Consider the following 13,995-nt stretch of genomic DNA (forward strand, 5'->3'; position numbering starts at 1 on the left):
GACGTAGCAGTGATATTGCTAGCGATATCGCTGTGTCTGATACTTACTAACGACCGCTCCCCCGCTGGTTATCGCTGATCGCGCGAGAACGTCCTGGACAGTTTCTTGTCGTCAGCCTCCTGCTGTGGAGCAGGGTGGGAGGACGTCTTCATCGCCTCATCTGACAGGTAAGTAGCGACCCCTGTCCACTGCGATGTCGCTGGTGAGATCTGCCTGTGTGGCAGCTCACTAGCGACCACTTAGCGATGTACCAGCAATCCTGACCGTGTCATATCGCTGGTCGGGATCGCTGGTGCGTCGCCAAGTGTGACAGTACCTTAAGAACTGAAAAATAAATGTTACAAAGCTTATACAGGTGCTAGAATGACAAAAAATAGACAATACGGGCACCCAACAGGCACAGCATAATATATGCAATATATGGTTAATGCTTGATACATATTTTGATTTTTGGAGCAGTGTGAGAGTTTTATTTTTTTGGCTAGAGTCATGTTTTAAAAAATTCTACATCCAAAAGCAGAAAAAAGGTTAAAAAAAATATGGCAGTATAGCTAATGCAAACTGGGGCAACAACAGTGTTAGACTTAAAGGGGTTTTCCCAAGAACAAAGTTCATTTTAATAAATAGATCTTAGAATAATAATAATATCCAAAATTAGATATGTTTAAATAAACTGTTCCTGTGCTGAAATAATCTTATAAATGTGCCCCTGCTGTGTACTGTGTAATGGCCGTGTCTGACCGTACAGGAACATGGTCTTATCATACCACAGCTCCTGGGCAGGGGAGGAAGCAAAAAAAATATACAGATAGGACAGCAGGGGATCACAGCTGATTCTTTCTTTGAGGTAAAACACTGCTTAAAAACAGAAAAGGAAATGTTTTACCTCACAAAAAGAATCAGCTGCGATCCCCTGCTGTAATGTGTGTATATACTTTTACAGGGCCGGCTCCAGGTTTTCGTGAAACCAGGGAGTAAGAGTCTCAGAGGGCCCCTGTACCACACACCACAATTCAGTTTGCACAGATATGGCAGAGAAATATAGGTAAAGTACAATGCCAAAGATTTCACTTCTTACGTTACGAGTGATATCTACTGTAAATTCTACAATGGCGCAGAAACCGGTGAATCTTCGCAGCGTACCACATAGTCCTTCATATAGTCACATGGGCACAACACAGTGCTCCATTCAGTACTACCGGCCCCAAATAGTCTTCCATAAAGTGTTACAGGCCCTACATAGTCCTCCATATGGTTTAATGGGCCCCATATAGCGCTCCATACAGCATAATGGGCCCAATATATTATTCCATTCAGTATAATGGGCTTTTTATATTACTTGATACAATATAATGGGCCCCATAAATTACTTCATACAGCATAATGGCCTCACAAAGTGCTACATACAGTACAATGGGCTCTATATATCGAGCCATACAGTATAATGGCCCCATATAATGTTCCATACAGTATAATGGCCCCATTTATTGCTTTATACAATATAATGGGCCCCATATATTGCTACATACAGTATAATGGGTCCCATATATTGCGCCACAGTATAATGGCTCCATATAGTGTTACATACAGTATAATGGCCCCACATAGTGCTACGCACAGTACAATGGCCTCAAATAGTGCTCCATACAGTTTAACAGGCCCCATATAATGCTCCATACAGTATAATGGCCCCACATAGTGCTCCATACAGTATAATGGGCCCCATATAGTTCTCCATACAGTATAATAGGCCCCATATATTGCTCCATACAGTATAATGGCCTCACATAGTGCTACATGCAGTATAATGGGCCCCATAAGTTGCCCCATACAGTTTAATGAGCCCAATATATTGTTCCATACAGTATAATGGTCTCACATAGTGCTACATACAATATAATGGCTGCACATATTGCTCCATACAGTATAACGGCCCAATATAGTGCTCCATAAAATATAACGGCCCCACATAGAGTTCCATACAGTATAATGGGTCCCATGTAATGCTTGATTCATAAAAAATAATCAAATACTCACCTCTCTCTGCTCCGCTCTCTCAGCATCTTTAGACTCTCTGCACAGAGGGCGCTCTGTAGTGACGTCAGCGCGCTCTCTGCACTAAGACGTCATAGAAAGTCAAATAACGCTGAGGAGTCCGGAGCAGTGGAGACCAGAGCGGTGTTGGGGGGGACGGAGAGAGATGAGAATTGGAAACTGTTTAAGGTGCGGTGTGGGCCCGCTGCCAGCACTGGCATCAGACCTAACCCGACTCACAGGCACCATAGCATGCTGATGTCCCTGACGGCGAGTGGGCTCCCCATCTGTCTAGGGACACAACACTTTGCCAGAGTGCGCTGGGTGGTGACGCCGGCCCTGCTCTCTTCCTCCCCTGCCCAGGAGATGTGGTATGATCATACCATGTCCCTGTACGATACGGTCAGACACGGCCACTACACAGTACACAGCAGGGGCACATTTATAAGATTACCTCAGCACAGGAACATTTTATTTAACACATCCAATTGTGGAAATTATTTAAATTCCAAGAACTATTGATTAAAATGTACTTTGTTTGTGGGAGACCCCTTTAAGAACGCATGTCTATTAGGAATGATATTTTTTGCTTCCATAAACCATTACCCTCACCCCAACTCTCCCCCAGACAAATAGAATTTGAACAACGATGAACCCTTATAGTGGCAGTTCCCACTGACTTTTAACCCCTTAACGACCATCAATACGCATTTTTAATTGACCTGAGTAGTAAGAGAATAGTGCCCTCCAATGGGCAAAAATGCAGCAGGTAAACTATAGCTGACATCTTTCTGCTTTTCTCCATGTTCAGTGTTCGTATCAACTGTGGCTGTTTAGCTCTCTAAATTCTGCTATCAATAGCGACAAGATTTTAGATGGTTATGGTTAACAGAAAGAGGGGGATCCCTCATTAACCCCACTGGCAACATTTTTGCAGAAAAAATGTAAATCTGAATTCCATTCATGCCACTTTGTATTAATTTTCTGAAGCACCAAAAAGGTTAACAAACTGATAGCAATTAAGTGACAGCAATTTTTAATACTTTTAGGGGGCTGTTTTAAAATGGTATCTAGTTATTCTTGTTTTTTTTATGACATATAGACCCCTCAAATTCACTTTGAAAGGAAGCTATTTAAAAAAATAAGTTTTATAAATTTCCTTGAACAAAAAAAAATGGTGCTAAACTTTTCAACTCTTCTAACTTCCCAACAAAATATAATGACGTTGGAAAGATGATTATGATGTAAAGTAGACAGTTCATAAATGATATGTATTACATTTTTTGTGCAGTGCGGCTATCTGCTTTAAGGGTATAAACGTTTACAGTTTGAATATTGCTGTTTATTTTTACATTTTCATCAAATTTCTGATATACCAATAATATAAAGTGCAATGTGTCACAAAACAACAAATCTCAGTATCACTGTTGAAACATTCCGTTTGAATTCTGCTTGAAAAATTGGGTTTGGTTACTAAGTGGTTAATAGGTTCCTTCAGAGTGTACATCATTTTACTTGAAAAGAAAGCTTAGTGTTACACTGTTTTATCATGGAATATGATGGAATCTGCGATGTGGCCTCCAAAGCAGATGTGAATGAACAGTGACTTAGCTCTGTAGCTACTTGTCCAAGTCCAAACAAGTATAACTGGTGTATTGAAAGATGCATTTACAGTGCACGCAGATCACAACTTCACGTCACTTCGGCTGTGACAAATCAAATATTGCACTAGGAAAATCATGAAAAATATTTGCCATAAGGCGAAATAGCATATATGTTTATAAAAATAGGATTCCAGGTTCATGTCTCTAAAGCCATTCGTTTCTGCTGAGAATTAACAAAAATATGTTAAGGATAAGTACCGTATTAATTTCTGTATGATGTAACTGTATACAGTATACTATTATATATACTGATGTTGTAGAGACAATGCAGCTGGCAGTGATCATTGTGATAAAGTTCATCATGACATATCACGACACCATGTGTTCCACCAAAATCAAGTTAAAATTAAATATTTACTTAGTTAATACTAGATAAATAAAAGGAAAAATACTTCACGACCCCCCCCCCCGTTTACAGATAATGTCCATTTACAACCAGAGGAGTTTAATTGAGCAAATCTACGGATTAATGAAATAAATAATATTAATCATGATGAAAACAGACGCATCCACCATAAAAAGACAACAAAACTCTTCTTTCTTCCCGACAGACATATATTTATGCAAGACTAAAAATGCAGAATTGTGTAAATTGATAATGAGTAAGAATGACTGAGATACTGTATATAAGAATCACAACATTCCCCAGAGAACCTTAATCTGCCAGTCTGGAGTTTCACTCTGCACTCACCATTTGATGGGGTGTCCTTTTTCAGGCTGTTAATTCCAGATTTCGAAGTCATTTTTAATAGCAGAATGGTACATTAGCATTGATGTCGCCAGCATGATCATTACTCTTTTCACATCAATGCCTGGATCAGGTTTGCAACCGCATGTAGAGTGACATAGTCAAACCTAACTGTGTCTAGAATCACCAGGCACGTATCTCTGCCGGCCAATCCAAGGCCACGGATGGTCATTAATTAGATACCTAACACAATGACAATACCGGAGCAAATCGCAGCCCGGAGAATCTGTCTCACTGGGAAGCATAAACTGTCAAGTGTGGCTTGTTCAATATTTCCTGCACTAAATGTATTTTTAGCCAAGAAGAACTCAGGTTACACATCAATAACAATAGGATGATACATCTTGTGAAGCCTGGACATTTTGTATCCTCTCACAGGGATTATCATATGATCTAAATGGAGGTTGTAAAATTGCTACAATTTTCCACCTGCGCCAAATATCACATAAAGCTACAGATCTAAAGTCTAGAAAATGATGGTTATTTATCACTGCATATTAAACAAGTGGAATTATATCTACATGTTCCATTAGTCAGTCAGACTCTAGCCTCTACAACATGGGCAAGGCCAAAGAGCTTTCTAAGGATGTCAGGGACAAGATCATAGACCTGCTCAAAGCTGGAATGGGCTACAAAACCATAAGTAAGATGCTGGGTGAGAAGGAGACAACTGTTGGTGCAATAGTAAGAAAATGAAAGAAATACAAAATGACGGTCAGTCAACATCGATCTGGGGAACCATGCAAAATCTCACATCGTGGGCTATCCTTGATCATGAAGAAGGAGAGAGATCAGCCTAAAACTACACGGGGGGGGGGGGGGGACTTCTACATGATCTCAAGGCAGGTGGGACTACAATCACCAACAAAATCATTGGTAACACATTACGCCGTAAAGGTTTAAAATCCTGCAGTGTCCACAAGGCTCCCCTGCTCAAGAAGACACATGTGCAGACCCGTCTGAAGTTTTCCAATGAACACCTGGATGATTCTGTGAGTGATTGGGAGAAGGTGCTGTGGTCAGATGAGAGAAAAAGTGAGCTTTTCGCATTAACTCAACTCGCTGTGTTTGGAGGAAGAGAAATGCTGCCTATGACCGAAAGAACACCGTCCCACTGTCCAGCATGGAGGTGGAAACATTATGTTTTGGGGGTGTTTTTCTGCTAAGGGCACAGGACTACTTTACCGCAACAATGGGAGAATGGATGGAGCCATGTACCGTAAGATCCTGAGTGACAACCTCCTTCCCTCCGCCGGGACATTAAAAATGAGTCATGGTTGGGTCTTCCAGAAAGACAATGACCCAAAACATACAGCCAAGGCAACAAAGGAGTGGCTCAAAAAGGAGCACATTAAGGTCATGGAGTGGCCTAGCCAGTTTTCAGATCTTAATCCCATAGAAAACTTATGAAGGGAGTTAAAGCTCCGAGTTGCCAAGCGACAGCCTCAAAATCTTAATGATTTAGAGATGATCTGAAAAGAGGAGTGGACCAAAATTCCTCCTGACCTGTCATGTGCGTAAACCTCATCATCAACTACAAAAAACGTCTGACTGCTGTGCTTGCCAACAAGGGTTTTGCCACCAAGTATTAAGTCTTGTTTGCCAGAGGGATCAAATACTTATTTCTCATTGAAAAATGCAAATACTTTTATATAATTTATACAATGTGAGTTTCTGGAATTTATTTTTGATATTCTATCTCTCAATGTTAAAATTAACCTACCCTTAAAATTATAGACTGTTCATATCTTTGTCAGCGGGCAAACTTACAAAATCAGCAAGGGATCAAATAATTATTTCCCCCACTGTATATGTCGCTGACTTTTGAACAGGTCACTTATAGCCGTCAGACTCTAAAGGTACTGTCACACTTAGCGATGCACCAGCGATCCCGACCAGTGATATGACGCGGTCAGGATCGCTGGTGCATCGCTAAGTGGTCGCTAGTGAGCTGCCACACAGGCAGATCTGACGAGCGACATCGCAGGGGTCGGGGGTCGCTACTTACCTGTCAGGCGAGGCGATCCTGACGTCCTCCCGCCCGCGTCCACGTGTCGCTCGTCTCCACAGCAGGAAGCCGACGACGAGAAACGGTCCAGGACGTTCTCGCGCAATCAGCGTGTAGTCAGTGCAAGTCCTGCCAATAGGACCTGTATATGTCGTGAGATGGGCTATGACATGCACTGATGTCAGGGAAGAGGGGGTCGGAATTCCCATTCATTTCTATGAGCATTCTGACCACCTCTTCACTGACAGCAGCTTTCATTGGGGCTCCATTCTCAAGATACCTGGAGGTTCCAATTGTGGGATTTTTCATTGACTATACATTTATGGCACATCCTGCGGATATGCCATAAATGTAAAAAATAGGAACACCCCTTTATATTTTAAGTTCTGCACCCAGGGGTGGGATTCAAATTTTTAACAACAGGTTCTGTGTTTGTGTGTAGGAAAACCACCCCCATTTTTAAGTCACACCTATGTTTAAAGCCACACCCATTGACACACACCTTTTCCTCAAACATATACAAGTATGGGCGCAGTCAAACAGTTGAAAAAAAATAAATTGTAAAGAGATCAGAACAGTGCACATTCTGGCCAGGTGTTGGTGCAGTCCTGTACTATATCATATCATAAGGTATGAGGCACAGGACACATTATGGGGCACACTCCTGTACTGTGTATCGGGGCACAGCACATAACTCGAGCTCTAGCAGATCTGTTATGGGCCAAAATATGGGACACAGCACGTCGGGCTCTGACCAGGTGTTGATGCAGTCCTGGAACAAGACACATTTTGGGACACAAATGGTACATTATTGGGCACATTATGAAACACAGGGCACATTATGGGGCATAGCACATGTCGCAGCACAGCACATCATGGGGCACCGCACATGTCAGCACACATTATGGGGCACACATGGCGTCAGGCTCTGACCTGGCATTGGAGCAGTCCTAGTACAGGACACATATGGTACATTATGGGGCACACACCTGTCCTGTATAATGGGGCACAGAACATGTCAGGGCACATTATGGGACATACATGGTGCAGTCCTGGTACAGGACACATTATTGGGGCACATTCCCATCCTGTATAATGAGGCACAGCACTGAGTCATTTCCAACAGACCATAGTGTATAGATCTAACTCCCAATCCTGTAGTGTAACTGCCTCTTTTAATCTCCTTGCATTCTGAAAGTCCTAGTCCTCATAGAGTCCCAGCCATCTTAAGATAAAGGCCTCAAATTACCACAGTCTCTTTAAGTCTAAGGGTATGTGCACACGCTGCGGATTCTGCTGCGGATTTGGCCTCTGCGGATCCGCAGCAGTTCTGCAGACAGTGAACAGTACAATGTAAGTCTATGTGATTTACAATCCACTGTGCACATGCTGCGGTTTTTCAACTGTGGAAAAGCTGAGATTTTGAATCTGCAGAAAGAATTGACATGTCAATTCTTTCTGCGGATTCCGCTGCGGTTTGCCTCTTATTCCATTGTCCAGGTGTCAAACCGCAGGCCAATCCGCAGGTCATTTTACCTGCGGATCCGCAGATACAAATCCGCGGGTGAATCCGCAGAGTGTGCACATAGCCTAAGGGTGTGTGCACACGTTGCGGATCCGCAGTGGATTTGGCAGATTGTACAGTACCATTTAAGGCAATGCAAAATGAAAAACACAGTGCCCATGGTGCGGAATTTTCCGTGCGGATTTGCTGCGGTTTTAAATCCACAGCATGTCACATCTTTGTGCGGATTCAGCAGTGGTTTGGCACCTGCTTCATGACAGGAGTCAAACCGCTGGGGAAAACCGCAGGCTAATCCGCAGATAGACCTGCGGATTTATACAAATCAGCGCGGAAAATTCCGCAGCAGATTCCGCAACGTGTGCACACATAGATTTCCAACCTTATTAAGTCCAAGATCCTACAAAATACCTGTCTTGACAAGTCACAGACCCAAATATTACCCATACATCAACACATCCTATGCTCCATAAATATTCCCAGACACCCAAAGCTTTGAACCTATAGTGTTTCAGACTCAACAAGTCTTATTCTCCACAATTAACTAGCTGTTAATAATTGTCTTCAAGCCCAGACACCATACTGTCCCATCGTCCTCAGGTCCAGGTCACAGTGTCCCATTCTCCTCAATTGATGGGTGACAAAGGGCCCCAGCTGCCTAAAACTCCAGGTCCCTTAGTGTCCTAGCCTCCTGATTTCCTAGGCCTTATAGTGCCCTAACTGCCCTTAAGCACCATAATGTCCCAGTCTTCACAAGTTATGGTCCCATAGAGTCTCAGCCCCCTCATGTCACACGCCTTATAGTGCCCCAGGTGCCTAAAGCCTCCTAATGGCACAACCTCCACAATCCCAGGTGCCATAAAATCCCAGCCTCCACAATCTCAGATCCCTTTGAGTCCAAGCCGCCTCAATCCCATATCCAATAGTGTCCCAGCAGCCTCAATCCCACATCCCATTGAGTCCCAGGCTCCTCAATCCCGCATCCTATAAAGTCCCAGCCGCCTCAATCCTAAATCCTATAGAGTCCCAGGCCAGCCTCCTCAATCCCACATTCCATATAATTCCTTCCGAGCCATCTCACAATCTCACATCCCATAGAGTCCCAGCCTCCTCAATCCCCAGGTCCCATAGAATCCCAGCTTCCTCAATCCTACATCCCATAGAGTCCCAGCCTCCTCAATCCCAGGTCCCATAGTATCCCAGCTGCCTCAGTCCCACATCCCATAGAGTCCCAGCCTCCTCAATCCCAGGTTCCATAGAATCCCAGCTGCCTCAATCCCACATGCCATAGAGTACCAGCCTCCTCAATTGATCCCATATCCCATAGAGACTGTCGGGGGCACACATTGTACATCTAATCTCTGATTGTCTGTTTGATGATTTACTGGTGAATATGCAGAATGTACAGTTTTTCATAGATTCTATTGTTTTCAGTGTTTCTGGCTCCCTCTAGTGGCCAGTCATAATCGCAGTCTTCTCTTGTTACTTTCACTTTGATGCCTGAATTTTTCCCTCCATTGCAGTGCATTCTTGTAAGCTTTGCAGTGCATTTGGCTAGTTCAGCCCCCATCTTCCTTACTCTCCTCCATTTTCCTTCAGCCTGCATACAGGAAGCATCTCATTTCTCTTCTCCCCTTGTGATTGCATCACTGGTATATATTCATGCTTTCTGTAGCTAATCCCTGTCCTATATTAGCCTGGTGAATTAGTTCTGCCCCTGGTCAGCTATTAGTGTATAAATGTTGATTCACTATGTACTATGCATAACATGTATTCCTGATGTACCCCATACAGACTGATTGTATATATTATGTTTTGCTTGTAGTTTCATCCCTCCAATATATCAAGTTCAATAAAAGCACAGACTCAACCTACAGTCTCCTTATTGGACCCCGGTATAGCGGTTTAGCTGATCTGTATAACTGCAAATAAAGTCTGCCATATTCAGTGAGGACAGAACATCCACAGATCATTAGTTCTTATGGTAAAGAAGCCCTGTCTCCCCTGGAGCTTTTCCTCCATGTGGATGGAGAGCTTCCTTGTCTTTTGAAAGGGGCTTTGCATGAATCAGCTTTTGACCATATTTTTGTATGGGCCATTTATGTACTTGTGCAAGTTAATCATATCTTCCCTTCTGATGCATCTTCTCAAGAGTAAATACATTTATTTCTTTTGATCTTTTCTCATAGCTGAGATCCTCCATGCCCCTTATCAGTTTTGTGGCTCTTCTTTGTAACTTTTCTATGAACTGGTGTCTAGAACTGAACTGCATCTTCCCGATGAGGTCATCACTGTCCAGCGGAGTCCATAACTCATTTAATTCATGACAATATCCTACTGGCCTTGCTTACCTACATTGCATGATGTTATTTAGTCTGTGATCTACAAGTACACACAGATGCTTCTATACCAGTGAGTCTCCTAGTTTTAGGAGAACCATGTGGGAACCATATGCTCTAAGTGACCAGATGCATTACTTTACATTTATCCACATTGAATCTCATCTGTCACATGGATGCCCAAACACCCAGTTTGCCCACGTCATCTTGTATCTTATGGACATTTTTCACACACTGTGCTATAGTAAACAGTTTGGCGTTGTCTGCAAAAATAGAAAAAATACTATTAATCCCGTCTTTTATAAAATTAATACAGATATTGAAAAGTAGTGGATGATAATCCATTTGTTCAACGTCGTTATCCATCTGTGAGAAATTTCACGGTGCTAGCGGTGACGTAATGAATGTCTCCGCAGTTCATTGGTCGGCTCACAATGAACTGAGAATGGGAACAGCTAGCAGTGACTGTCAGTAACCTTTATGACCTTACCGCTCGACACTGAAGCTGTGCTCTGATGCTCAGCTCAGTGTCTTCTGGATGCCAGGCTGAAAGGTTGCATCATGCCACCGTTCAACTAAGCATCCAGATGAAACACAGAGGAATTACAGCGTGGGAAAAATGGATTATCGCTGGACAGGTGAGGAATATGATTTGTTTTATTATTTTCACTTTTACAGTTTATAATAAATGGGGAAATGAGGGTGGGGTGTGTTTATTTCAATTAAAGGACTTTATTCTTGCTGTGTCTTTTTAAAAATATGACTATGAGGTTAGTAATGGGAGCGTGTTAGACACACTTCTCCATTTCTAACCTCTGAGCTTGATGTCAGCTGTCAATACAAAGCTGACATCAACCCCAACCCTATTACCCCACTTGCCACTGCAAGAGGGCAAGTGGGAACAGCGAGGCTAAGGGCTGATGTTTGTAGCCTAGGTTGGTTACCAATATCCATGGCCCCTTCCCTGGTTCTTAATATCAGCCCACAGCTGTCTGTTTAGCCTTTGCCGATTAGAATTTATAGGGGGACCCTATGTAATTTTTTCCTGTGTCCCCTTAAACCAGTAAAGGCTAAGCAAAAAATGCTCTGACTAGTCCAGTCCTATTCAGGCTGTAAAATACATAACTTTATACAAAGCAATAATCCAGTAGCCCCTTTTTTTGAGATACCGTAATTAAATTACACATCTATAGCGGGCAAAGTATACAATTCATTATAAATTCACCTACAATGAATTATTAACCATTTAATTATGTGCAGGTACCAAATCACAGAAGGACTTTTTAGGATATCCTTTAGGGGTTCTCCAAAGAGCATTTTGAAGATATGGTACACTCCCTAAACTCTATAGAGGACAATGGACATAGTCAGATTGAAAGAACTATAAAGATAATAACTGACGTTCTCAGATAAACAGGATTTAGAAAAGCATCGAATAGTGAAAGAGGGGGGGTTACCCCAAAAACCTATGATGAACCTAGGGTCCCTATACTACCTGTACCCTTATTATGGTTAATAATTCATTGTAGGTGTATTTATAATTAATTGTATACTTTGCCCGCTATAGATGTGTAATTTAATTATCTAAAAAAAAAGGGGCTACTGGTTTAATGCTTTGTAGAAGGTTATGTATTTTACGTCCTGAATAGGACTGGATTAATCAGAGCATTTTTCCTCCTTGTTATTGCGCCTACAGGTGCCAGCGCATTATCTCTGTACCGCGCTCTCAGAGTGTCATGCGTTCCACAGAGCGGGCACGCTGATGACGCTTGCGGTCCAGAGACCGGATCTTCCATAAGGATTGAACCAGAAGTGTTCATCTTCCGGACGGCAAGGCGCTATTATAAAGATGGATGATGCGCTAATTTGTTCACACATGATGGCAAGTTACTCTATGAAACGGTCACCTTGACTACATGGCTATATCAGCCCCTTGGTACTCCCCTGATGAGTCCAACGAAACGCGTCGGTAGAAGGGGAAAAAGTATTCACCATCTAATAGGGATAAAGCATCTAAATGATCGAGTTCCCTCCATATGGTGAGACTGTTCCAATTTATTATATGCCTTGTCTTTGTGTCACGGTTGGTCCCCTCCTGTGAGAGGGCAAATGAGGTGTTCACTGCTAAATGAGGATAGTTTTTGGTATTATAATTCCTTTGTGACACCTATCATAGTATCTGCTGTTCAAATTAACCCTTTATATTGAGAGCTCCCAGATGGTTTCATGAATTAAGGGGTAAGGGGCACGTAAGCTAGTGTGCAGACTATTGTGTTGTATTAAAGTCTGCCACATGGATCAGTGTACACAGAAAGTGCTGTAGCAATATGTTAGGTCAATCATTGATGCAGACCCATTGAGATGCTACGTTGTGGGTGTTACCTAGTATAATACTATGAGGTTGACATAGGCCTGATATTTAACCCACAGTACTGGATATCAGGCATTTTTGTAGTTACTAGCTAACACAACATTGTGTAACTGATAACGGCTGAGTGGGCAAACTGCAATATTGTGATACTGGGCATCATCTGTTGTTATTGGATGAAGCTATATGGTGTAGTTGACATAGGCCTGGTGGTTAAATTGCAGCATTGTGATACTGGGCATTAGTATTGGATCCGATTTTGCTGTCATCTGATTGAGCTTTATGACAGGTACTCCTAGTTGAAGCTATGTGGACCAATACCTTTTTTTAATTTCACCAGCTTTTTTTGAGCACCTTGCACTTTATTTATGATGGATGTTTTTATTTAAATACGAATAAAGGTTATATCTTAATCCAAGTTGCTGATATCAAGCCGAGATCTCGAGAGACAAGTTCTCGGTACCAAGATCTCAATCTGTATGCGCCACCTCCGGTGGCCATTTTCCTCGGAGTCCACAGCATTGAAGAGTATGGAAAGTGCGTGGCTCCGGGCTTTCACAAAATGTTGGCGGAGCCCCTGCACTGTCAAACACCCCCCGTCCTACTAGCATGGGGCCCACAGCATCACCCCACTCCTTCCTCCACCAGAAGCTTCCTGCAATAGCAACCCTGGGACCCCACTCCACCGCAGCCAATAAGCTCTATCGCAGCTACAATTCTGATTGTAAGACGCACCCCCATTTCCTCCCCCAAATTTAGGGGGAAAAAAGTGCATCAGAAAAATAAGGAAAGACTGCAGCTTGTCAATTCTTTCAATGTTTTTGCTGCAGACTGAGTGGTAGAAATTAGAGTTGAGCGTCTTTGGTCGGATCGGGTTTCGTGAAACCCGAATGAAACAAAATTTGAGTCGGATGAAACTGGTCCGACTAGGGCAAAAAAAAGTCGGAGTTTCGTCTGAAACCCGACCCCAATGCAAGTCAATGGGGAATAAAAGTCGGCATTGAGTGGATGAATGTCGGACCAGTTTCATCCGACTCAAATTTTGTTTCATTCGGGTTTCACGAAACCCGATCTGACCAAAGTCGCTCAACTCTAGTAGAAATCCATGGCAAAGGTTTTTTTTCGGCCAAGAGATACAGATATGATGCCAAAATTTCTGCAGCAAATCCTGAATCTGCCTCGAGTTTACACATGTTCACTTGATCACATAATTGTTTGATCTGACTAGAAGGAAATGAAAACAATACAAATTACCAGCTAGAGCTCTGGTTTGTGTCTCTAAAACCACTGATTATGTTAGTTTGCTGGCTGA

The 13,995-nt window shown here is 42.6% G+C and overlaps 1 protein-coding gene across 2 annotated transcripts in view; it reads right to left on the minus strand.

Moving 5' to 3' along the window:
• Window positions 1-13,995, minus strand: part of PRKAR2B (protein kinase cAMP-dependent type II regulatory subunit beta) — a 146,335-nt gene that overhangs the window by 110,938 nt on the left and 21,402 nt on the right. Inside the window, exon 1 of one of the 2 annotated variants that reach the window (XM_073573574.1) lies at window positions 4,390-4,508. The exons of the other annotated variant lie outside the window; for it this stretch is intronic. Within the exon in view, the coding sequence (XP_073429675.1) occupies window positions 4,390-4,441 (52 nt within the window). The 5' untranslated portion in view covers window positions 4,442-4,508. Of the gene's footprint in view, window positions 1-4,389; window positions 4,509-13,995 lie in introns of those variants that run through there. 2 annotated transcript variants of the gene reach the window in all.

The sequence above is a fragment of the Dendrobates tinctorius genome, unplaced genomic scaffold, assembly GCF_039654945.1.
Source record: "Dendrobates tinctorius isolate UK_male_01 unplaced genomic scaffold, ASM3965494v1 ptg000035l, whole genome shotgun sequence".
NCBI lineage: Eukaryota > Metazoa > Chordata > Amphibia > Anura > Dendrobatidae > Dendrobates > Dendrobates tinctorius.